The 27,631-nt window shown below is 31.9% G+C and overlaps 3 protein-coding genes across 3 annotated transcripts in view; all 3 read left to right on the plus strand.

The window, feature by feature from the left end:
• Positions 1 to 212: 212 nt before the first annotated feature.
• Positions 213 to 1,449, plus strand: LOC106710923 (trypsin CFT-1). Its single transcript, XM_014503112.2, has 4 exons — positions 213 to 274; positions 429 to 612; positions 777 to 1,032; positions 1,105 to 1,449. The coding sequence occupies exons 1-4, from the start codon at positions 238 to 240 to the stop codon at positions 1,408 to 1,410; spliced, it is 783 nt and encodes a 260-aa protein (XP_014358598.2). The 5' UTR covers positions 213 to 237; the 3' UTR covers positions 1,411 to 1,449.
• Positions 1,450 to 1,669: 220 nt separating this feature from the next.
• LOC106710925 lies at positions 1,670 to 4,513 on the plus strand. The gene is made up of 2 exons (XM_014503113.2): positions 1,670 to 1,990; positions 4,139 to 4,513. The coding sequence occupies exons 1-2, from the start codon at positions 1,966 to 1,968 to the stop codon at positions 4,414 to 4,416; spliced, it is 303 nt and encodes a 100-aa protein (XP_014358599.2). The 5' UTR covers positions 1,670 to 1,965; the 3' UTR covers positions 4,417 to 4,513.
• A 4,276-nt stretch (positions 4,514 to 8,789) lies between these two features.
• The window catches only part of LOC106714338 (IDLSRF-like peptide), a 44,798-nt gene continuing 25,956 nt past the window's right edge, over positions 8,790 to 27,631 (plus strand). The window contains exon 1 of the mRNA XM_045682177.1: positions 8,790 to 8,895. The gene's annotated coding sequence lies outside the window, so the exon portion shown is untranslated. The remainder of the gene's footprint in view (positions 8,896 to 27,631) is intronic.

Genomic DNA, 27,631 nt, shown 5'->3' on the forward strand with positions numbered 1-27,631 from the left:
CATTGTGCCTTTAATTATTCAGTCATCATAGAACATAGAATGTTCTGTCCAACAACGTTTTCAATATAAACAGGAAACGATCAATCTCGAAGACTTAAAATGTTTACAACTTCATAACAGATATTAATATTAAAATTATCTAAATTCATTTCACGATATAAATTGTAAATCATCGATTGATAGATAAAATAATATGTATAAAAGAAGTCACCATTAAATTATTTATTGTCATCAAAAATGTCGCCATATTCCATCTTTATTGTGTATCTCACTGGTTTGTACAATATAATTTTAAGTATCTTTCCTGCTACGTATTTAAAAGTGCTTTCTGTAGCCCAATTTTCATTTACTTCAATTCATATAGTCTACTATCTTAAAAATTTAAAATGATAAGTTAGATTTTAAATGAACTGTTTTTCACATTACAGCGGTAGCATGTTCTGCTACCCAAATGAATAGAATTGTTGGCGGTGAACCTACAACCATCGAGAAGTATCCAATTATAGTACAAGTGGAGCATCTGATTGGTTTAAATGTGTTCTCTCAAATGTGCGCCGGCAGCGTGCTGACTAGACGAACTATACTATCAGCCGCCCATTGCTTTGACGTCGGGTGAGTGATTTTATTTAAGTTCTGATTTAATATTTCTGGACATTACATGGAAATTTTAGCATAGAACAGAGATGTATATCTTTAAAACTCTATATCGAATATTTGTGGTTGATGTTTTTAGGAACTAGTTGGATTGTTAACTATTTTTATGATATCCATTTCAGTCCAACATCTCAGCAACGCTATCGCATCAGAGCTGGCAGTTCTAATCGCAATGTTGGTGGCATCATCAGACAAGTTGCCACCATCTTCAACAACCCGACCTGGGGTCTGAACGACTACGATGGTGATGCTTCTTTGCTTTTCCTCGAGAGTCCACTAGAGTACACCGATGTTATCAAACAAGCTACTATAGTGACTAGTGGATTTGTCGCACCTGATAACTTACCGATCACTCATATAGGTTGGGGAATGACTTCGGTATGTAAGCAATAATTACTAAGATAAAACAGCCACAGTCGCCAGAGTGTAAATTTTAATTTGATCTTCCAGTTCCCAGGTGACCGTGCAGAAGTTCTCCAAGAAGTCAGGGTATTTTCTATCAATAATGATCTTTGCCGTGAAAGATACGAAGCTCATGATCCTCCTAGAGTGGTCACTACCAACATGATTTGCGCTGGCATCCTCGATGTTGGGGGTAAAGGACCTTGCTGGGGAGACTCTGGAGGCCCTGTGTTCTTTGAAAATATTGTTATTGGTATTGTTGCGTGGGGTGAAGGATGTGCTAACAAGACCACGCCCGGAGTTAATACTGCTGTGTCATCGTACACCACCTGGATTGTTGAAAATGCTATATAAATTACAATTCGTTTTTATATTTGGATGTGATATTGTTTATTTATATGATTAAAGAATACTGGTTCCTATTGAAATAAAATAAATTAATATTAAAAAGTAACATTTTAAAATGTTAATTTCTTCCTCAAATTTTATGAAATCCGGCTCCATTAACAGGAGAATGGTTAGAAAGCTCATCTCGGTTCAAAAAGCCAGTCAAGCAAGTCATTCAGACTTATCAACACTATTGTTTATCATTTTTACAAAACTTATAAGACAATTTTCAGTTTTAACAGCACCATTACAACAGAAAACGAAAAATAATACTAAGATATAATTTCAAAAATTTTAAAAAAGGGTGAGAGCAATAAAGTTACTATAATATCTAAATTTAGCTACCTATCTAGACATTCAACGAGCTAGGCATTCCCGGGCTCCCGATCAATAAATCCCGCGTATTCCAGAACGCCAGTACGCAGACGCGGCGGCCATCTTGTTTGACAGCCAATGGCGGGATAGGCTCTGTTGTACATTTGCAAAACATCATCACAAAAATATTGTAAATAATCAGTAAAAATGAGCCCCGAAAGAGAAGTACAAGGTATGTATTGTTTATTTTATTTGTTTTTATTAATTTAACCTTATAAATTAGGTATTTTTTAGATGATAATAGAAATAAAAGGTAGCTTTTTTCAATCTAACTTATTAATTTGCTTTCTTGTTGTGATGAGTATTTTTATCATGATTCCGTGTTAATACCGTATCTTGTTATTTTATCACTATTATCATTATAGCGTGTTTTTTGTAAATTTATTGGTTATTTATCTTTTAAATTCTAGTTTTTGTTATCTATCAAGAATTAAATTCATTTAATATAATTTAAAATATATTTTGAATAAAATAAAAAATATTTTTCGAAATTAAACTTCTATTTGTTTATTTAACATGATATGTTTGTATATATTTAATTTTTTTTGATTACATCTGAATTATATCTGATAGATTTGACTCTAATAAATAGCTTTTATATTAAACTAGCTTTTACCCGCGACTCCGTCCGCGCGGAATAAAAAATAGATAACGGGGTAAAAATTATCCTATGTCCGTTTCCTGGTTCTAAGCTACCTGCCCACCAATTTTCAGTCAAATCGATTCAGCCGTTCTTGAGTTATAAATGGTGTAACTAACACGACTTTCTTTTATATATATAGAAGAAGATCGATGACAGTGTCATAAAACTTGTATTAAAACATATTGCTGTTACTATCTTGTCAAAGGGAGTGAGACGATGAAAACATATGTCAATATAAATGTGTTAAAATTGGAAACCAACTGTAAGATAAATTAGTACACGTATTTATTTGCTAAAAGTATTTTATATTAGTATTTTTATGTATCTATACAATAAATAAAATTAGAGTAAAATATCGTAGGAAAAAAAGACATATTTCTCGAATATGATGTATATAATTTTTTAAATTTTTCTCTGTCTGACCGCAATTTCGCGTTAATTCCGGGTAATTTCTATAACGGATGTGGCAACTGAATGCTTGATGGAATATTGTGTTCAACTTTTAAAATTTTTGAATTATTCTGCACCGACAAAGTCGCTGGCGACCGCTAAATAAATAATAAATGAAATAAGACAGGTATCAACGTCAGTCATTAAATGGAGGGACAAAGGAGGGGGGTATTTCAATCTGTAATGTGAGACCCCAATCTTTGTCGCAGACCCTCTAACACTTTGACTGACTTGTCTGTAAATTGGATCGTCCAAAGTTCCAGTTCTTTGATTGATACTGTTGTGCCGTAATTATTTCTTTTATTTACCCAAATATTTATATACATTTTGAATGTATTTTATCGCGTTAATTCAATTTTTTCAATATCTTTAACTTGAATTTTATAACATAAACTAAAATGTCTTACAGTTATTTTAGAGAGGGTGCACACTTAATACTTTTAAGTATACGAGAATCTAATTAAGTTAGTGACTTGACTTGGAACTTCTTAACTTAAACGCTGCGCTGTGAACTGTGAAAGTTATTTCGTTAATGTTTAAAGCTACTAATTTAAACGCTAAGTACCTTACCTTAAGAAAACTTAGACAGTGTTTCTAAGGCATTTTAGCTTTAATATGCGTCAACCATTTTACGAGTGTACCGTTTTAAATCATAGTCATCGAAACATTATTATGTGTAGGCTTTGAAAAAATAAAATGTGTGTTTAACAAAACAGTGTCTAATAGTATTTTTTGGATTAATAAAGTTTAATTTTAAATTTTTGTTTTATAAAATTGTAATAAATTTTATTTTCATTTTAAATCATTTATTTTTTAAACCATTAAAATATAACTAAAGAATGTGTAGTGTAACTGTTAATATTTAAAAAAGAATATATAAAAATAGTTTCAATAATTAAAACACATCAGATACTGTAAATGTTAAATAAAAAAAGCATTCATTTTAAACATATTTTTTTTGTTTTAATATTTTAATGTATAGAAAAACCTAATGTTGTATATCTGTCGCCAGCTACTCCATCCACGCGGAATTTAAAAAAAAAATATTATCATAACATATGTGTTCTTCCAGACTATGTTCTACATCCATGCCAAATTTCTTCGAGATCCGTAGTATCTAACAAACATCCATCCATACATCTAAACTTTCGTATTTATAATACAGATCGTTATACATTGCTAATCGTTTCTTAGTTAACATTTTTTTAATTACCTTTTTATTTTCAGAGTCGGACGACATGTTGGAATCCATAGACGAATTAAAAGAGAGATTGACTTCAATGAAAAAGATGATGGAAGAAAGAAAGGCGACGGGATCTGGCACGAAAGATCTTTTTCAAGGTCACGCGCGGAGCCTCCAAGGAACCACAATGATAGACGGGAACTTCCTCTCTTTCGTCTTCGGTGGCTCCCTCTTTGTTATTCTCAGTGTATCTGTTTACGCCTTCTACAATCTATATCACGCAGTCTTAAAGAAGTTTCCATCGACACATACGGAGTTGTAAATTGAAATTTAAGTTGAAAGAAATAGAGTTCGTATTGCAATGTTTTGTGATATTAAATTATCTTATAATGCTAGTTGTTGGTGAATGATAAATATTTGACGACTAATTTATAATGTTTTATTTTCCCATTTCATAATCTCCTTAACAAAATACTAAAACTATAGTAAAAATCAGACAGTCATGAAATACAAGTCATGTCAGAGACTTCGTACACAAGACAACGTAAAGCTTCGTAATTAATATTGTATCCTTGCCTCGCGAGTATCGCGTTGCGTACATTCCGTACACATAACGTTGAATTGTCAACACGAGTTATCTATTCGATCCGTAGAGGTATGGCAACTAGATGTCAGCTGTATAGATTTGCTCCGCCATCTTAAAAATCGCAGCTACTTTTCTACGATGATCTTGGCAAACAGGTTGCGAGCGATTGATGATCACGACAAAAGAATAAACTGTCGGCGAGTGACTGTGTACGAACCTCTATGAAATTGTAGTGCGTTAGCGACTAAAATCGTCGGATTTCGAAGATTTACTTTACCCAAGGGCAATAAAATAATTAAAAAAAAAAGAAGAGAAAAAAAAATAGAAGTAAAAAAATATGAATATAATAAATGAAAATTATGAAAATATAAAATAATAAATATATATATATATATACGACTCAAAAATGCTTATAAAATTATTCTTATCCGTTGCCTATTTTATATTTTAGCAAAATTTTTCATATTTCATCATCAGCTCACTATACGTCCCCACTGAGGGGCTCGGAGCCTATCCTAAGTTAGGGGTGACTAGGCCATAGTCGACCACGCTGGCCCAGTGCGGGTTAACTTCACACATATCTTTGAATTTCTTCACAAATGTCCAGGTTGCATCACGATGTTTTCCTTCACTGTAAGAACGTGGGAGAAATGTAAATATGTTAATCGAAAGTAGAAAAACACATTGGTACATTGCGGGCTTCGAACCCAAGACCTGCAGATTAAGTATTTAACCCCTGAGCCACCGACGCTCTATGAGTCATATATAACTTTAATAATTCAGTTAATCTCTTTGTCTTAGTTTTTTATCAAACGATGTAAAATGATGTAAAATTAAAACAACATTACATATATATTCGAAATTCCATTTAAGTCAGTACACTGCTAATCAAAAGGGTATTCAAATTTTTAACAGCAAAAGGTTAGCAGGGCATTTTTAAGGAGGGGCTTATATATAGAGGCCTATATAGAAAGAAGGACAGACAGAGATTCAGGTATATAAGAAGTGATGAGAGGAAAGTAACATTATCAAAAATATGTAACTAAAATTATGGATAACATAAGCCTGTAATAAGAATTCTACATAACATCAGAATAGGAAAGTAATATCATTGTGACTTCAGAAAAATATTAGACTACGTAGTTCTAAGAATGTTTAAGATAATCTTGTAGAAGAAAAATAAGAAGAAAATCCACATCTATCTATAACTCCATATCTCGTTAGTAGATCATATGCAAGAGGCAATTGAGTTGTATCCGAACTCCAATTACGTCGCCAACGCAGATATTTACATAACCTATTACGTCCAAACTAGAGAGAAACATTCATAGTTCCAGGATTTTGTCAATAAATCACGTTGTATACGTCACTGTGTAGGTGTTAATAAATTACATTGTAAAAGTGTAATTTTAATTATCAAATGTTGTACCACTATATAAAATCGTAGCTGTTGCCCGCGACTTTGTCTGCATGGAATTAAAAAAAAAAAACTTAATAAGTAGCCTATGTGTTCTTCCAGACTATGTTCTACATCTGTGCCAAATTTCATCTAGATCCGTGAGCCTTTCCGAAGATACCTTCAAACAAACATCCATCCATTTAAACTTTTGCATTTATAATATTAATAAGAATTCCACATATACTTGATAATATCATTGAAGTCTTACATGCTTTTACATGTAATGATGTAATGACTTTAATTTATTATTTCAAATTGTTTCCACCTTGTTATTCACAATTATAAAAGGGAAGTTTTATTTCTAACTTAAACTTTCCAGACAGTAGAAGAAAGAGTAAGATTTTTTCTACATTTAGAAAAGCTTTTATTCAACAACGAATTTATGTAATGAAAATCTTTAGTTTAGAAAACAAATGAATATTTTAACAATCAACATTGTAATACAAACTCATTTATTGTAAACTGTATATCCAATAAGTTTCTGTATCAAAGGATTTACGATAGTAAAAAAAATCTAAATATTGCAGAATAAAAAACAAATTTTTCACTCTTTCTACTTTAAAAATTTTGATTTATGTTGACAATAAAATCCACACTTAGTTTTCAAAGAACATAATACCAACCATTAAATCCTCTGTCAGATACTTAGTACTCTAGTATAAATCTTACTAATATTATAAATGCGAATGTTTAGATGGATGGATGTTTGTTTGAAAGTATTTCCGGAACGGCTGAACGGATTTTGATGAAATTTGTAGAACATAGTCTGGAAGAACACAAAGGTTACTTAATACGTTTTTTTTTTTAAATCCACGCGGACGGAGTCGCGGGTGACAACTAGTTGATACTAAAGTAAAAAGGTAGCCAAAAAATCTATATCTATTTTTACACAGACTCGTGTAGAGTGACGTGAATAACTAATTAGTACTTGGAAGCTCGGCACATAAGTATCGATTAAACGCCTACACTACAATACGACGTCAGTACTTATTCCCTACAAAACTGTGTCGCATTTAACTTTCTTTTTATATGAGTTCCGTACAACGGACTTTTATTAGTTTAAATTGATTATTGAATAAATAATTTAAAATGTAACCCGTGAAGCAATATTTTCTGCAATTACCTACATAAATATTATAAACTAGCTTTTACCGGCGACTCCATCCGCGCGGAATAAAAAAAAAAAAGAAAACTGGGTAAAAATTATCCTATGTCCGTTTCCTGGTTCTAAGCTATCTGCCCACCAATTTTCAGTCAAATCGATTCAGCCGTTCTTGAGTTATAAATGGTGTAACTAACACGACTTTCTTTTATATATATAGATTTCATTTAATTAGTTTTGAATACATAGAATACATGAAACATAGAATTAATTTTGTATGAGGATTAACGTTGTATTTTATGGACGGTTGTCATAGTGTCGGACCGTACGTACTTAACGAACAATTGCGAAGTATTGAGCATCGGGCTTATAATAAAATTAATCGAACAAATAAGTACTATAATTAAGGTATTTTATTACTTTTTGAATTTATTAAAGTTAACTAAAAAAAAAATTACTTAATTTCCTTTTTTGTTTGTCCTCAATGTTTAGTTTAATGTTTTATTTTTTATATATTTAAGTAGTTTTAAAGAATTAAGTAGGAATAGAAAGAAACATTTTTATTTATATTGTAATTCAAAAACAATAATCACGAAATTTTCGATATCAAGTTCTATGAGAACAACTTCACCTGATAATTAAATTCTATATAAAACTTTCTCTCCTTATTCGTAGACCTATTGTAGACTTCTCGTAGACTCCTCGTAGGTCTTTCATTAACCTTTGTTAATTTAAAATGCGGTGGCACAAATCACGAGCTACGTATCATAAATCCTAATGAAATACGTCTACTTTCTTCAACACGGGTAAGAAGTCTTCATAAAAGAACATCTTTCAAGTCAGCTTACAACTTACTTGTTAAAATATTTAAATCAGTTTCAACTTTAAAACGCTACATTTAGGTTTATTTTTGTTTGCACAACGTAGAACATTTAAGAAAACTGTGTTTTATTTCGTATGCAAAATAACCTTAAAGTACTTCAATCTGGGAATATTTTATTAAGCAGTGTTAAAAGGTACGGAAAGGTTACTTATTCGTATAACATATGTTATATTTAATTTGTTTGGATTGTTAAATAATTAAGGCACAATAGAATACAGATTTTTATCAGTAGTAATGTCTAAAATAAAGTACAATTTCACAACCACAGATGAAGTTATAAAGAATTAAATAATTCTGCTGTGCATCTGATGCCGCGGGGAACTACAGTTCTCTCTTTCATGGAAAAATATTAATAGGACACAAAAACCATAGATTTATTTTCTATCTATCTTTTAGTGACAGTAGAAAGTTCATATAATAACAATTTTTTTTGTACAAAAATATTTGTACGTTTATAAAACGCTACAATAAAATACAATTCAACAAATATAAAACGAGAAATAACTTCGATACCGAATTATAGCGATAGTTAAAATCAAAATGTTACGTCTGTTCTGAACTGGGTGATAAAACGACACCCTGTTACCCTCCCCTCACCTCTTACTAGGGGTGGAAAGTAACAGGTAAGGGTAGCAGTGGCTCCGGCCGCCCCGCAGTGTCGCTTGGTCGACCACCGGGACTAGACGCATCCACCTCGACATCACAGTTTTAATTTAAATAATAAAAAATAATTGTGAACAATTTTGTAGCTGCGATTCCCCCAGTTAACAGGTACGTTAAAGTTACAAGTATATTTATGAAATAATATTTATTCTTGGATAATTACTACGCCTTTTTATTACGAAATTAATCAATTGGCGCCTTTTAAAGACTTCATTTTAAATGTATTTAATACAATGATCTTGTTTATTTTTATTAACAAATTGTGTATTTGTAAAACTGTTGCGCGCAATGTAATTCAACAAGTACGAACATCTTTTTATGACGCAGTCCTTTTGAAATAGACTGTCCTTTCAAGAAGTCTCTTTTGATAGAACCTTTAAGCTCTCATCGAACGAAGAAAATAGATTTAGACAGACAAGTTTTAGTAAAGATATATTTTTTTGTAGATTTATGGATAATAAGTACTTAATTTTTAAATTTCGATGTAAAGAATTTATGAAGTACGATTGGTTTTTTTTAACATTAAATCTACATTTTAAAAAAATCTTAATTAATTCGATCCAAAAGATCTATTAGGAGGGACCCATAATCAGAAAATAATAGATAAAATGTCTTCGTATAACATAATATATAGACCTTATGTTACATTTTAAAGAGAGTTTTAGTAGAGATCTGAATGTTGTGCTTCGTCGTAAATCCTTTGTCTTTTGATGTTGTTCTTTCGATAAAATACCTCAAAGGTAGTACGATTATTAGTAGAATTGAAAGCATAAATAGATCGTATTGACAATAAGTACATAGAACTTATTTACTTCCTTACATATTTACAGTTACGTGGGAAATAAAGAACAAGGGAAAAACATAAAATTATTCTTCCGTAAACATTATTTTTAGTTCTGTTTCTCATTTTCTTTGTTCTCATTTAATAGTGTAAGAGTTTTTTTTTTTTTTACTTTTAAATAAAACATTCAAGTGAATACGAAATTAGTTATGATTTATAGTTTAATATTTTGTTAGCGGTGTATTTTAAAATTGTAGGGTTACAATAAAAAAAAAATTAAGAGTGCATCTAAAAAAAACTTTTGTAACATAATCCCTCAATTCCTCTTCTCACACTATTGTTATCTTACTAATATTATAAACTAGCTTTTACCCGCGACTCCGTCCGCGCGGAATAAAAAAAAAAAAAAAAAAACGGGGTAAAAATTATCCTATGTCCTATTCCTGGTTCTAAGCTACCTCCCCATCAATTTTCAGCTAAATCAGTTCGACCGATCTTGAGTTAAAAATAGTGTAACTAACACGACTTTCTTTTATATATATATATAGATGAGAATATTTAGATGGATTAAGGTTTGTTAGGAAATATGTATCTACAGGCTCAACGGATCTCTATCAAATTTGGCATAGATCCGGAACATAAACAGAAAGAACACAAGGGCTACTAATTAAGTTTTTTTTTAATTCCGCACGCCCGTAGTCGCGGGCGATACCTAGCTACTAACTAAATCTTTAGTACATTATTTTTACATTTGAAAAAAATACGAATGAATTGATTTCATGATCGTTTATAGCTTAGATTATCTAACTTAAGTTTAAAAAAAACCAATGTATTTTACTAAGTTTATTCACACTTCTTTTCGAAGATAAATTAATAAAAAATAAAAACGTTGAATTCAATAAAAGATTGTTAAGTTAACATTGAAATTGAAAATATATATTTATGAGACATTACGGATACAGAATCGGGTAAACTAAATTTCCTACAGCCAATTCCAAAGGAAATAACGAATGAAAACGACCTTATAAATATTAAGTGGCGATAAAAAAATCGAGAGATAAGAATTTTGTAAGGCGATAATGGATCGGATATGGGATTAGTTAGAATGTTTTTTAGATTTAGTATGTAATTTAAGAGTTCCTTAATCTGTATATATAAAAGAAAGTCGTGTTAGTTACACTATTTATAACTCAAGATCGGTCGAACTGATTTAGCTGAAAATTGATGGGGAGGTAGCTTAGAACTAGGAGACGGACATAGGAACTTTTTTATCTTGTGTGCATTTTTTTTTATTCCGCGCGGACGGAGTCGCGGGTAAAAGCTAGTATACTATGAATGTTAATGGAGATATTTGGAATCAGTTACATCTCATCTTGATGTAACAAATAACATTTTGATATCATCATTTACTAATATTATGCGAAAGTTGAGAGATTGATGAACGAATATTTGTTACTACGTATCTACAGAATCTAAGATGAAATATATAATAAGATGGTAGAGATGTAGAACAGTCTGGAGAACACATAGACTACTTATTAATAGTTATTTAAAATCCCTCACGTACGTAGTCACGGACAACAGCTATATTTTCATAAATATTAAATAATGTATAATTTAAATTCAATCCGAATTAACACGAAACTGGTGGTAGCTTAATTATATGACCGTAAACACTTGTATAAAAATACTATCATCTCTGTTTTACATATCGACGCTGGAAAGCGTAAAAGCTGTAACCCCGAAAGTATGAACTTTACAGGAGAGCCAAAAAATCATAACTCGTGAGCTGATACGCCTACAAGCATGCGGTATTTAGCAATGTTGTGTAGTTTGTGCTAACCTATAATAAAATCATTATCGTTTGATAATGGTTGAAATTATTAACGTGTGAAAAACATATTCGCGATTTCAAGGGTTACAGCGTTTATGCTTTCCAGCGTCGATATACTTCTGTTCAGATGTTTCGGTGGTGGAAACTCACGACGTACATTGAAGCATAATAAATTGCAATAATACGAGTAGAATGCGCTGTGCTCCTACGTTTTATTAATTCGTCCCCCGACGCGCACATACAGATAGACTTACACACGCTATGGTATCGATTGACGTTCTATTGCGGACATCTGCTTTCACAATATGATATCTTACCTGGCCTTCAGCTATAGCTATGAAAGTGATGGTGCTGTTTCTAGCTAGGCATATGAAAATGTACAACCTACTTAGGCGTAAAAAATGTCGCGAGACAAGCATTACCCCGAGGGTAGAGCTAACGAGCTATTGTAATTTAATTTCTCTTATCACCGGATTAGATATTTTTATCTAATTATAGTTTTAATTTTAATCTAGTAAGTCAAAAGTAATATTTAATCGTTCATTTTTATAAAGAATTTCTCATCAAGAATCTATCGAAAAGAATGCTATTAAATAAAATAAACAAACCGTAACTTATAACAAAGATTGAAATTACTTCGCAAATAGAATTAACATCTCTAAAATGTTTTCACAATTAAGTAGAAATAATCTAAACAAATTCAAATATCAAAAGCGTTAGCTTCGAATGAATGAGCTTTAAATTAATTTTAATAAAAGGACTCAAAGGAGTTTACATTTACAAAAATGTTTTTGTTTATGAAAATATTTATTCAAAATAGTCTGCATTTACATTTAAAAATTTATAAATATCTTTGTGGAACATAATTTAAATTTGTACAAATATAGACTTAATATAAACATAATGTAACACGTGTGCAAAAAATATATTTATTTAATACACCTTAAATAAATAAAATAACCATAATATTTTTGCACAAGTATTCCGACAGTGCAAATTCATGAAAACAATACTTCGCTGCAAACTATGACACAAATTGTAGCTGCATTTTGTACACTGCAAATACATTTGTTCCGTGCAGAATGTCTCATTCGGTTAAATAAACGCGACATACGAGACACTCGATAAATAATTCAAGGGTGTGTTATGTTTAACGGTACATATAAATGTCACGTACTGATATAAAATCTTTCATATATTATTCAGAAGTGATACAGAAGTGAACAGTGGATAATCACGCAACAATATTTGTTGGGTGCACGAATTGGCCGGGTAGACCGGTGCGATACCACGACCACACAGAAGACAGGCCTCAAGTGGAAGCAATTCCGCGTTTCGTCTGATGAGTGTGGTACCGGAGGCTTATTTTAGTCCTCTTTCCCTTCCTACCCTTTTCTTATTAGAAAATAATGGGAAGGGAAATTGTATTTGGCGGAAGAGAGGACGCATAGGAAAGAGAAATATCCTCTTTCTGTGCGTCCCCTTCTTCGTTGATTAAAGGTAGGCAACGCATCTGCATTTGCGGATGTCTATGGGTAACGGTCGCCTCGCTATTGCGGCGAATCCAGATAGGCGTTTTCTCGTTTGCCACCTTATGATATAAAAAAAATACATACGGAAAATTTTAAAAAATATTGTTTCCATATATTTCTGGTAAAGGTATTATAAAATCATGAAAAATATAATTTTAGAGATAAAAAACTCATTTAGAAAAAAAAAACAAATACAGATATTTTCAAAAAATAAAACAAAAGAAAGCGAAAGTTTGATATAAATCTGATTGTAAGATTGTTTTCTAATTTATTTTACTTTCTTAAGCTTTTTCAAATTAAGAACTGTTACATAGGCAATAGAATAAAATAAAGCTGGGATTCTACGACTACAATTCAGTTAAACGATCCAATTTCCAGTGGAAGTTGGTAGTTAAATAACTTACCATTACGGATATATCCATGACGATAACAAAGTTTCTTCAATCGAAGGTAACTATTATAGACTACTAGCTTCTGCCCGTGACTTTATCTGCACGGATTTAAAAAAGTTCTAGTTATAAAGCCTATGTTGCTAAGTGATAATGTAGCCTTCTAATAACATAAGAATTTTTGAAATCGGTGCAGTAGTATTTGAGTTTTTTCGTTACATACAAAACTACTCCTAACCTTGGGTAGTCTCAGAGCCCCTTACTGAGGAAGTATAGTACTACGATGATGATAGTACAAAACTACAAACATACAAATATTTCCAATAGATTTATATCAATTATTAAAAGCTTATTTTAAAGCATTTTTTTAATATATTCCCGGCATAATAAATACTTGAGTTTTTTAACGGTTCATTGAAAAAATATCACTGATTACCATGAAATTACATGTCTTTGTGTTTTTATACAAATGTTTAGACAATGGAAACCCAGTAACAGTAATGTTATCAATACTAAATCAATTTACAATGTTAGTTGATTTTATTTGTAGTAACAAATATATGTATGTGAAAGCCATGTTAAGTTCAGCTGAAAGTGGCGTTGGGTAGTGGATCGATATTCTATTTCTGTGCCTGGCAGTGTGCTAGGTCGTCTAGACTATTATTTAAGGCCTTCCGTGAGCTTGTATTTAAATATTTAACCACACAGCTTGATAGTAAGTTGAACCAAACATTTCACACTAACTACACGTAGAGTGGTAAATTTACGAAGGAAATAATAAAGTTGATTTCCACGCATTAAAAAAAACTTGTGAGCCGTCATGAGACGCCTGGCAGATGTGAAACATCGTGTGTGTACAAGAAATATGCATAAAATATTAAATATTATATTTAAATAAATAATAATAATAATGATAATAATGATAATGATAATAATGATAATAATGATAATGATAATGATAATAATAATAATGTATACCTCAGTATAGCGTGGCGACCCGTCGCCACACCGTACACTCTACTACACATAAAATATATATATGTATACCTTAGTATAGAGTGGCGACCCGTCGCCACGGCAAGCGTCGCCACGCCAACAATTCGGTTTACAAGTGATCCTATAGATGTTCCACATCAAAAACTTCCCTTTCGAAAATAAGTGACATTATAAAAGATGTATGTTCAAAACATCTTTTCTATATAATCTGTTACCTATTGAGAATGTAATGGCCAAGTCTACGGCTTCATTTTCGTTTCAATGGACAGATCGGACCTCATCGATTACTTTCAGGTCGCTACCTGTGAAAACTTTATCAAGTAATTACACTGACATTCAGGTTGAAGACTATTTTTAAAAAAGTTTTAGATTACTGTATTTTTCAAAGAATTTTCAAACACTAAGTAAATACTGAGGAAGATAAATACATATATATTTTTTTATATCAAAAGGTGGCAAACGAGCAAACCGCCACCGGAATTCGCCGAAATAGCGAAGCGACCATTGCCCATAGACATCCGCAAATGTAGACGCGTTGCCTACCTTTAATCAGCGGAGAAGGGGACGCACAGAAAGAGAATATTTCCCCTTCCTTTGCTTCCCCTCTTCCGCCAAATCCACTTTCCCTTTCCATCCTTTTCCTATTAGGATGGGAAGGGAAAGAGGACTAAAATTAGATTTTTTTTTCTTATTTAGTACAAAAAATATGTTAAAATATTTTTTTTACCTTAGTTTTAGGGAATAAATATAAAAGTACATTTAAGGGTTATAAATGATAAGTTGACAGGTCTATTACGTTTTCATTTGTCTACACAAAGAGAAAAGAAAGAGGCTTATTTTCGTTTAAAGCTTATTTATCTTTTACAAAAAGAAATATGTAGTGGAAACAACATAATAAATATTTTCTGAATGTATCAGGTGTATGACAATCCTTACATATGAATATTTTATTTAAAGCCTTCTCTTCAAAAATAACATACAGCTGTCTAAAGCATGTAGGTTCTATATAAATCTATTTACGCGTTATATAATCATTTTTTTAAATTTAAATAGAGATTTGAAATTCTATTAATTTAGAAGTACAAAACGTTATTGATATGAGAAAGAAAGAAAGAAAATTTTATTATTCAAAATTCGCTTCCGATACCGCAACGCCGGTTTTCAATGAACCTTAAAATAGGAGAACAGTAAATAAAATAAAAGAAAAATTATAAAAAATACTTAAAATAAACCCTCAGTCATCCGTGAGACTTAAACTTAAGACAAAAAGTACAAAACTAAATAAAAAAATAGTAAAAAAAACGTACAGACCTAAAAAGAAAAGAACAAATCAACAATTATAATCGTTATAAAAAAGAAAATAACCAAAAATAATAAAAGAATATATTTGCCTATAATAAATAAATAATAATCTGAACATTATCTATGTATATACTATGTGAAGGTAAACTATTGAATTATCATTGAAAAAAAACTCTAAAAATGTTTCGGCAATGACAACTTAAGATAATTGAAATTAAATGTTACCAAAACAGTTTTCGAGTATCGATCTTTTTGTAAGGTTTGGAGCGACGATACCGTGATTGTCCTTGGCCCACTGACACGAGGCTGATGGAGTGTTTAATGTAAAAAAAAAAGTAAAACTGTATACATTTCTTCAAATATATTTAACATGTTTTTAATATTGATTAAAAAACATACGGTACTTTAATAATTATGGTAAGAAAACAACAATTTAACACATCTGTAACTTAGAAGGGTAGGCAGAGTACATATTTATGGTTAAACATATAACCACGTTTACACCAATAATATCTGTGGTGGTCAAAGGATTTAAACACGTGTTTAACTAAACAGTATTTTTGTAGTAATAGAGTTTATCTTAATTTCGTTTAAGAAGCAAGAGACGGTGACCGTTCCTTTTTGTACCTACAGATATGTTTGACAGTCCATGATTTCTATATATGTATGGTATTTTATAGGTATTCAAATTAAACATGTAATGTATAATAATAATAATTTTGTTGAAAACTTAAAAACAAATTAATATTTATTAATTGAAAAATGTAATTACAAAAACAATTTTAATTATATTAAACTAGCTGTCGCCCGCGACTCTGTCCGCGCGCCAGAAAAAAAACTTAATAGCGGTATGAATTTTTTCTCGCCTTTTAAACCTTCCCTAGACCTCCACGAACATTTCAAGACTAAGATAAGATAAATCCGTTCAGCCATTCTCGAGTTTTAGTGAGACTAACGAACAGTAATTCATTTTTATATATATACTAGCTTTTACCCGCGACTCCGTCCGCGCGTAATAAAAAATAGAAAACGGGGTAAAAATTATCCTATGTCCGTTTCCTGGTTCTAAGCTACCTGCCCAACAATTTTCAGTTAAATCGATTCAGCCGTTCTTGAGTTATAAATGGTGTAACTAACACGACTTTCTTTTATATATATAGATTATTAAATTAAATTATATTAAATTAATAAATAATAACAACTCAGACATCAATTGTCTCCGTTTATTGTGTTAATGAACGAATATCTGTAGATGTTAAAAGTTATGCAAATCTTGATCGTTGCTGTAAATTAATCAACTGCGAGGATCAAAATGTACAAGGTTACAGACAATCAATATGCTGAGAGAAACGTTTCGAATACGAAATATCCTTTGAATATATGAATAAAGGTTGGATTTTAACACGATTGTTTTTTTTATAAAGCCTTTATCTCTAATTCTTTTTCTACTTCAGACAAAGGATCAGATATCAGATTAATAAAGTTAAAAAACTTTCTCAATTAGTATTAAAGATTGCATTTCGCTAACTTTTCCTGTTACCAAAGTTGAAATTTTATCTACGTAACAATGTTTTCTTAACGTTATTATTTAGATCTTTCAAAGTAGAAATCTTTTTTCTGTCAATTTTCTATATTAATGTCTCGTTTTACAATAACTGTGAATTTCCATTATCGTAACGATTATATTAAAACATAGCTATTAAATAGAATGCACGGAAGGACTATGCGTATCTGTAAAAGTATTTTGACGAAAGAAATCCTATTGTTAAGATAAGCTAAGTCAAATTTATGCCTTAACTAGCTGTCAACCGAACTCTGCGCGCGCTGAATTAAAAAACAAACTTAATTAGTAGCTTATGTGTTCTTCGCCTAAGTTCTACACTTATTCCAAATTTTAGCGAGATTTCTATAACCTTTCTGGAGATACCTTCTAACAAACATCCATCCATCCGTCCATTTAAACTTCGCATTTATTATATTAATAAGTTTTATTTTACCATTACTGAATCATTGACAATGATGTTAGACCTCTTTTCTTGTGAAAAAAAAAGTGTAATAATATCAAAACGTGCCAAAAAATGCCAATGTTAGCTACATCTATAAAATAAATGGTTATTTTTTTTGTAAACTTGATTTAAATCGAATTATAAAATGAATATTGAAATGATTTTAAATTCCGAATTGATTACACGTAATGTAAAATGGGTTATTTGTGTACTACTGAGTTACGAAGTATAGTTCACGGCGTAAAATATCGACCATTGTTAAATACAGCCTACGTATTTGCTTCACAAAGCACCCTCACAAAGGCCCATATATCCACATTTGCGTAGCCCGTAAAAGGGCTCGGTATATTAAATTACATTGAGTCCCGACATTTACGTACACAATCCTTTTTTTGTCGTATTGTTGTTAACATATGAAACTTATTTAATATCGTGTCATAAAAATCTTTTGAAGCAATAAACCTTCAGGAGTTTTCATAAAGCTTATCACAACTTATTTCAAATTTTAATAGAATTTTCTTTGTAAATATTTTAAGTTTGAATAAAAAAACATATTAGCAGTTGCTCGCGACTTCGTCCGTAATCGTATAAAAACTCTAGTAATAAATATAGTCTATGTGATCCGGAGATAGAAACTCCAGTTTCGCGTTTCAACAGTGAAAAAATTATTCAAATCGGTTCCGTTTTTTTCAGAGTCTTTTCAATGCTAACAAACAAACAATCAAATTATTCCTATTATAATATTAGTTTGGATTACCATTACCGAAGGGTTAAAAAGGACACGCTTTAACCTGTCAACAATTGATGTTAGCTGTACACGGACCGAAGTTACTCTCGACATCAAAATACTGGCAAATCGATCGCTTAAAGCTGTCCGTCTACGGCGACATAATCCTAATAATGACTGAAATAATGATGTACCACATCTTGGAAAATGGACGTCAAAAATAAAATCCACAATCTGTTTATGATTTTTATAAAGAAGTTTCTCTTGACATCTACTTTTTAAACAACTAAAAAAAATGAAAAGTTCATAAAATATTGTTGAATGGGGTGGTTTATACAGGGGGTAAGGCACTCAGCTTAATGAAAAATAAATACACGTCGAACGAAGTACGTCGTATTACTTTGAGTGCTACGTAATTGGGTTTATCCGTCTACCGTCCGCCCCCACGCTGTTTATTTGACAACTTTGTCATTGTAGGAAATTTTATACGTGCGTGTTATGAATACTGTTTCCTAGAAAAACATTCGAATAATGTCACGTAAATACAACGTTCTGTTTTATACTCTTGTACTTTTAAATATACTTCTACCTAAATACTTTTTCTATCGATTAGTAAGTCTTAACAGTAAATGATTGGAGAATTAGAAAATAAATTCACATTAAACGACTATTAACGTTTATAAATGAGCTTTCGTAGCAATGTTTTTCTCTTATTTTATATATAAAATACTTAATATGGAAGAGAAATAAATTATTTCAAAACATACAAAGCCCATATGGAAATTTATTTTTGATCGTTTTTTGTTAAAAAAACATTCACGAACATAGTATTTCATTTAAACTTGAATAAATTCAGTCCCCTGAGATGTTTCCATGCATGCCTTTTTCATTAATAATTTCCATACGTAGTTTTTGTGTGCATTCAGTTTAATTAAATTAAATACTTCGTGCTTTGTTATTGGTTTAGCGATGAGAATTGATAACATTTATTATTTATTTATTCAAAAATATTTTTTAATGTTAAATTGAAACATAAAGCATATAAAATTATTTAATGATGCGATTTTAATTTAAAAATGTATGTTATATAGGTCTGTAAAGTTTAAAAATAGAGACGAAAATCGTTTATTCTAAAATGGTGAAAAATATTGGTGAAGGACGTGTCTAACATCATCATCAGCTCACTATACGTCCCCACTGAGGGGCTCGGAGCCTATCCTAAGTTAGGAGCGACTAGGCCATAGTCAACCACGCTGGCTCAGTGCGGGTTGACTTCACACATATCCTTGAATTTCTTCTCAGATATGTTGCAGTTTGCATCACGATGTTTTCCTTCACCGTAAGAACGTCGCATAAATGTACTAACAGTAGACGGTTAAATAAAATTTATTTTAAAACATGATTCAAATTAAAAAAATAAGAGTAAATGAAACCAATATAAAATTATGTTTGATAACAAACTAGCTTTTACCCGCGACTCCGTCCGCGCGGAATAAAAAAAAAAAGAAGAAAACGGGGTAAAAATTATCCTATGTCCTATTCCTGGTTCTAAGCTACCTGCCCACCAATTTTCAATCAAATCGATTCAGCCGTTCTTGAGTTATAAATGGTGTAACTAACACAACTTTCTTTTATATATATATAGATATAGATTATATAAATATTTATGTAGAGTATTCAACCATGCGTTGATTTATTTAAACAAGTGTTATTTATTTACAATCATATCCAGTGATATATATGTACGTAAATTAATGAGATTAAATGTGGATGAGTACATAAGTAGAGAAATAACGAAGAAAGTATGAATGGATCGTATTCAAGTGTGGTGACTGATAGAGATGAAGTAGACTGATAATATAAATTCGGTGAAATAAATAAAAGTTATTTAAATGAATAAACAATAATAATGACGGTTATTCTCGTCACGTCAAGACACAAATCTCAAGCCACGTAATATAAAATTTGCTGAATAAACATCCATACCGCAATGAAACGAACACAATTCTATAGAACGAGTAGATTTCTTATTCAGCTCGCACGCCGCGCAAAGGGCGAGTTGTAACTAGTTTATGAAAAAACTTTCTTTATTTTAGATTTATTCCGAACATGTTTCATCGTGCCTCTTGTTCGTGTCGACCTACTGTTAGATTATTCTTATTATCTCATTATTAGATTTAATAATGACAAGCTGTCGATCGCGACTACGTCCGCGCATAATTAAAAAAAAACTTAATTAGTAGCTTATGTGTTCTTCCAGACTGTGTTCTACATCTATACCAAATTTCAACGAGATCCATGCAGCTGTTCTGAAGATACCTTATAACAAACATCCATCCATCTAAACATGGCAACTTTGTCAGTTATCTTGCGACAAGATTTATAGAATCTGGCAACTAATTGCCGAATAATGTCAATCGAAACCGAATCGGTAGCTAACTCTGTGTACCATTTTCATATTGGCATTGCGTAACGCTTCGCTACAGTTCATGTGTGCTACAAGTCTTAGATTGAGCAAACTTTACATGGAGTAATGTGGAATACCTTATTATAGATATATAAAATCACTAATCATTACATAGACATTAATATAATACTTTACGATAGTGCTTCAAAACCTTGCTACATTTGTCTACGGAAAGAAAATTGGATTCGCAACAGAGCTACCATACTAAAGAGGATTATTTAAATCTCAGGAAATAGAAGATTCTTTTAAGATAGAGTAACATAGCACTCAAGTAAAGTGCTTCAAAAGAAATGTACATTTGTGCTGAAATGTACATCTCTGTTTTTAAATAAATCGTGAATGCAGTGAATGTGGAATAAATAACACAAAATTGTATCTGTTAAAGTTTATAATACATATGGAAATAAGTCTAGGAAATGTATTATTCTGTTGTTAAAAAGTTTTGCATAGAAATTGCAATCATTCCCAAAGGTGGTTGCATTTCATCGGGCTTGTTTCAGTGATACATTTATAAAATACTTTTATGTAGTATACCACTTTTCTAGTAAAGAGGCGAGAGAATAAGTTTTGTGATTGTATTAAAAATGTGGTATTATTTTTTTTAAATAAACAATTTTTCTCACGCTTAAGAGGGCTGAGTATCACCCAGAGGGTAAGCAGAAATTAAAGACTTAGTAAATAATAATGTTGTTAAAAAATATTTAATATTTTGTTTTTAGAACATAAATATATAGCATAAATGTATATATGTATGTTCAAAGCAAAATTATAACACAACAAAGTATCCAGGAAGTTTAAAGTCGGCAACAGATTTCAGGGTAACAAAAATTAAGCTACGAACATGGTTTTAATAATTTACGTGACATTTATGCGAGGACAAAAGGTACAAAAGGGTAAAATGACGTAATACGTCTTTTACGTTTACGAGGAGGCTGTGAGTGCGTTTACATTTAACGTAAACAACACGAATGTATTATGCAATAGAATGACCTACCGGTTTAATGTTTGTAACATGTTTCCCTTTATTTCCATTGTCGAAAAACTCGTGTAAAAATATAATATCCTCTGAAAAACAGACTACAATAAGCTCTATATCAATGTCATTGGCAACGTATTTAAAAATTAACTTTAAATATATATTTTAATTAACATATTTATTCAAGATGTGACAATATTATCCTTTTTTAGCCGACTTCAAAAAGAAGGTGGTTATCAATTCGACTGATTTTTTTTTTATGTGTGTTACTGCGAATCTCCGCCCCTGGTGGTCCGATTTTGATAAAAATTATTTTAATCGAAAGAAAGTGCTTGCAGATGGGTCCCATTTTTTTTTTTTACATTACAAAGTGGTAAGTAACCAAGCGCCCACCAGCAGCGACCGCTGTCCATAGACATCCACATTTACAGATGGTATACCTACCTTTAATCCACGGATGAGGTGACGAATAGAAACAGAATATGCGACCCCTCGTCCATCAATCCCCATACCCTTCCCATCCTTTACTTATAAGCAAAGGTTGGGAAGTGAAAGAGGACTAAAGTTAGGCCTCCGGCACCACACTCATCAGACGATGGTTCCACTTCATGCCTGTCTTCTGCATGGTCGTGGTATTTCAACGGGATAGCCGACCAATACGTGCAACTTATGTTGTTATTGCTAGGAAATGTGGTCATATATATTTAAGCCTAAACATTTATGTTTTTGTTTTAATTATTTAAATAATAATAAATAACAATCTGTTACATCAGTTAGAAAGATGTTTGTTGAATATTTCACTTGTCTTTAATATAGAAAATTTATATGAACATGTGTTTTTGTCACACGTAACGAGATATATAAAGTCAGTCGAGTAGTAAATCTAGTTTGACGAGCAACATGAATAATGTAGCGGGAATTTAGTATTGGCATTCAGCAGACGACCTCAGACGAGCTTTAACAAGTTCCCTAGCGTTCATTTTATGCTGAACATGTTTGCATTCTCTTCTCTTTTATTTGGCAAAATGTGTCCTTGCTTGATTTATTAATTTTTATGCATTGACTTCATTTGAATTGTGACTAATTTTGGACGTAAGATAAAGAAATATTTATATCCTAAATACTACTTTTAAACAATCAATATCTATATTTTAGTATATTGAACCGATACATGATTAAGCACAAAGTAAACTAGTTAACCACACAACTTAATTAAGGTCAAAGTGAAACGTGTTTGGGAAACTCAAATTTATGTACTCAACTTGTCCTTTGTTAACGTAAGCTTCATTTTGTAAAGATATATTGTGACCGTTACCAATTTTACGACCTCGTCGTTCATGATAAAACTCATCAATATATAGTTTAGATACATCCGTGTAGAAAGTAGAAAACTACTTTAGTTTTTATTTAATCTTAGTAATATTATAAATGTGAATATTTAGATGGATCGATGGATTTATGGATGTTTGTTTGAAGTTATCTCCGGAACCGCTCAACGGATCTTGATGGAATTTGGCGCAGATATAGAACATAGTCTGGAAGAACACATAGGCTACTTATTACGTTTTTTAATTCCGCGCGGACGTAGTCGCGGGCGACAGCTAGTTCTAAATAATTTAAAAAATCTCCTGTCATATTAAGCGATTTTTTAAAATCATTTTGTAAGAATACGTGCTACATGTTGCTACATCGTAGACGTTCTACACTGCTACGAGGCTATGCACGAATAAAATGTCTCTTTATTGTCCTTCATTTGTTTTGTCATCAATCTTACTAATATTATAAATGCGAATGTTTAGATGGATGGATGGATGTTTGAAGGTATCTACAGAACGGCTCATCCGAACTCGCTAAATGATTTGGCATAGATGTAAATCATTGTCTGGAAGAACACTTTGGTTACTTTTTATGTTTTTTTAATACCGCGCGGACGGAGTCGCGGTCGACAACTCGTTCACTTATAATACAAAATCGGTACGTTAATTTCTACAAGTATTTTTAGTATATGAAATTAAACTTTGTACCTTTAGAATTTAATGTTTCGTACAAAGGAAACCGTAATAACGTATAACGTAAACGTAATAACTGTGACAAACGTAATAACGTTCGTTAGACAGCAAACGAACTGATTCTTTGTTAAGGTTAAAAGTGAATGTGGAGTGCAAAATAGGTGAGACTTTATAACGAAAGCCTTTTACTAGCAAATTGAACCTTTATAAAAGGTCTCTTGTGTCGTATTTTTATGTCATATAAAATTATAGATACGGATAGTTTGTCCAATAAACGACATACTTTTTAGAAAAACAAAAGAAGTATAGGTAAACAATTAATTGTCACGGACATAAAAAGGCTCTGTTTATTTTTACAATGCTTTGAATTAGGTTTTTACATAGCTGCCAATTTATATAAATAAAAAAAAGATTACACTATGTTCATGTAGGAAATAAAAATTATTTTACATACAATAAACAAAGATACAATTAATTGTAACAAAGTAAATAAATTAAATTCTTTAATTTAAAGCTTAAAATAAATAAATAAATCTTAAACCTCGAATAGAAATGTTCTAATTTATATAAATGAATAAATTAATCCGTCTAAAATTAATTATGAATAATTCTCATCGTCTTAACTTAGTGTTTAACAATTTAACGCTGTTAGGTTCCCAGAATTAAACAAATTGTTAAATGTTATTCCTAATTTGAGTTGTCTAAACAAGCCTCGGGGCGGTCGGCTCAGAATCTAAAATCGTCTGAGAATTAGCCATTTCCCAATAGCTATACGGACATAGCAAAATAAGACCTAAGTAGACGGATTACGTTCTTAAATCACTGAATTTTCTGAATCAATTGATCCTTTAATTAAATGCCAAGGCTGGTCTTAACTATTATCTCTCCGTTTCCATAAAAAAAACAGTCGAATTGATAACCTCCTTCTTTTTGAAGTCGGCAAAAAATAAAGAAAAATACAAGACAGGTATAGTACATCAAGAAAATTGTGACACTTCTTTGACATTGACTAGAGTGACGCTAGTGAGCTGTCAGTTTAGTTTGAGTCATGCCCACCGGGTCAGATAGTATTATGGATCTAAAATTGACTTGTACATGAAATTCTATATATATAGGTATATCCAACTTTCTGATGTGCCATTTCTAAAACATTCATTTTAAATAATGAACGTAACATCTTTTGTAGAATTCGTATTCAACGTTGTTAAAGTAATTCAAGCAGACTGTAAAACGGTTGTATTACAAAAGGTGTATTACTACGACCTTTGTTTGGCTGAACACAATAGCAAAGTGTTTCTTTGTAACTCGATCAAAGTAAAGCATAGTTCACATTGAAATTGAAAACTTTATTCAGCTTTATTTAATTTATAATCGTGTCAAAAAAGTATCTTTATTTTAAAAGATTAGGTACAAAATTAATTTGAATTTTAAATTGTAAAATTTTACATCTACCGCATACTAGCTAAGCCACCAAAGTCATAAATTGCAATTAGAGCGGACGCCAACATGGCTTACCATTACGCCCACATTTTGTACTTTAACAAACTTAATGTAATCAAAATTTTTATGCCTTTATATTATATAATAATAATGTTAGATATTTGATGCAAAAGTATTTTAAAAGAATTAAACTAACAGCGAAATAATGAATTTAACTCTACTTCATAATAATTCTCGCTGTAGTATAAACTCAAACCGAACGTAAATAAACAAAAATGTCAGACGTTCCGCAATGACCGATGGAAAGAGACTGCCTCAAGCAGCAGCGCACGCTTCCTTATAAAACCTTTTTTTTGTGTGGCTACCCTCAACAGTCCTAACACGGCCTCTCCTGACTGGAGGACGTCCTCGTCCTCCTGTACTTCTTTGCAACTTTGCGAACCATAGGCACGACGTTTGCATAGTTCGTTTACAACAACATAGTGAACCATAGGCACGACGTTTGCATAGTTCGTTTACAACAACATAGTGAACCATAGGCACGACGTTTGCATAGTTCGTTTACAACAACATAGTGAACCATAGGCACGACGTTTGCATAGTTCATCTACACAAATGACTTCAGCACATGACATAGGCACGACGTTCGCATATCATGTGTCATCTACATGTGCATAACATAGGCACGACGTTCGCTTATTACACACATGTCAGATACATAACTACTCGTATAACATAGGCACGACGTTCGCTTATTATACGCAAGTAGTATCACACAATCGTTCGTATAACATAGGCACGACGTTTGCGTGTCATACGAACATAAGATGTCTCACCGTTAAAAAACAAAGCAGAGCATGTCTCGGGAGTCCACTCCCCTCACCGTGGCACCATGTAGGGCAAGCGTCCCGCAGTCCGTCCTCTACATGATATTAATGGTAACCCGCAGTTTGTCAGTCCTGAAAATACCCTAGAAGCATCATCTCCTGATACAAAAACGTCTCACAGTTCGTTCACTATCTCACTTCTGCAGTTGGGTATCCCGCAGTCTACGCAACGCAGACCATCCCGACAATACATGGACAAAGCAAACTGAACTCATAAAGGGCATCAATGACTATTACGACATAATGACATCCATCTGACTCAGGCAAAGGCTTTTAATCTTATCACGACTCGGCCTTACCTGACCCTCACTAATGAACTGATCGAGGTATTCAATTTCAGTCTTAAGTAAAGAACACGTATTTAAATTAATTGAAAAGTCTGATGTTGACTTATTTGGCATCAAAACTTGAAATATAAAAATATTGGTTCGATCTTACCGCAGTACAAATTGAATAGATCGCGTCCACAATCCTGTCTGCTGTGAAATACACAGACAGCGCGTGAGCCTCACTACTCACTTATTCCCATGCAGAATACACGGCTTGGTCCACGCTACCCTTGTTTCGCAAACACTGGTACGACTTTGATATCGACTCAATTTGCTACGACTACAACAACTATCACGGTAACGATCTGACATTTTTCTCTTTGCATTTATTTTCACGAAAATGCAAACACAAACACAGAGTGAGCAAAGTGGATAGAATCACGCGGATCCTATCCCACTTCTGATGTTAGATATTTGATGCAAAAGTATTTTAAAAGAATTAAACTAACAGCGAAATAATGAATTTAACTCTACTTCATAATAATTCTCGCTGTAGTATAAACTCAAACCGAACGTAAATAAACAAAAATGTCAGACGTTCCGCAATGACCGATGGAAAGAGACTGCCTCAAGCAGCAGCGCACGCTTCCTTATAAAACCTTTTTTTTGTGTGGCTACCCTCAACAGTCCTAACAATAACAATAATAAAGGCCTTTATTCGCTGACCTTTTTAACTTACATACTATTCTTATAAAACAGTAGTATTCTTAAATCTAATTAACATAGCAACTAATACTAAATTTCTTGGCAACGGCTTTGGTCAGGTTGTCTGTCGACATAAGCCTCCCCCAATTGTTTCCACGTCTCTCTATCCTTGGCATACCGTCTCCATCCTTTTGGCAAGTCAGCAAGTATATTATATATTATAGTTTTAATATCTGTCTATCTTTCTAACATTATAATGCGTTGGATGTGTGGATGGATGTTTGATAGAGGTGTCTCCAGAACGGCTGAAATAATCTCTACGAAGTTTGTTATAGATTTAAAACATAGTCGAAATTCATTTTATTTTTATTTTCTACTATTTATGAAGTTTAAGTGATAAGGTGTTAAAAATAGGTAGTTCCAAACGCTTTATTGATCACACGCATTTGCCCGCGACTCCGTCCGCGCGAATTTAAAATGACTTAATTATAACCTATGTGTTTTTCCATAATATGTTTTACTTT

The sequence above is a fragment of the Papilio machaon genome, chromosome 18, assembly GCF_912999745.1.
Source record: "Papilio machaon chromosome 18, ilPapMach1.1, whole genome shotgun sequence".
NCBI lineage: Eukaryota > Metazoa > Arthropoda > Insecta > Lepidoptera > Papilionidae > Papilio > Papilio machaon.

Bases quoted from the DNA above. Each gene is read 5' to 3' on its own strand.
- LOC106710923 (XM_014503112.2), top strand. From the start codon at position 238: ATGTCGCCATATTCCATCTTTATTGTGTATCTCACTG. The intron at 613-776 runs GTGAGTGATTTT...TATCCATTTCAG, and splicing joins GCCCATTGCTTTGACGTCGG to TCCAACATCTCAGCAACGCT. The intron at 1,033-1,104 runs GTATGTAAGCAA...TTGATCTTCCAG, and splicing joins TAGGTTGGGGAATGACTTCG to TTCCCAGGTGACCGTGCAGA.
- LOC106710925 (XM_014503113.2), top strand. From the start codon at position 1,966: ATGAGCCCCGAAAGAGAAGTACAAG. The intron at 1,991-4,138 runs GTATGTATTGTT...TTTTATTTTCAG, and splicing joins CCCCGAAAGAGAAGTACAAG to AGTCGGACGACATGTTGGAA.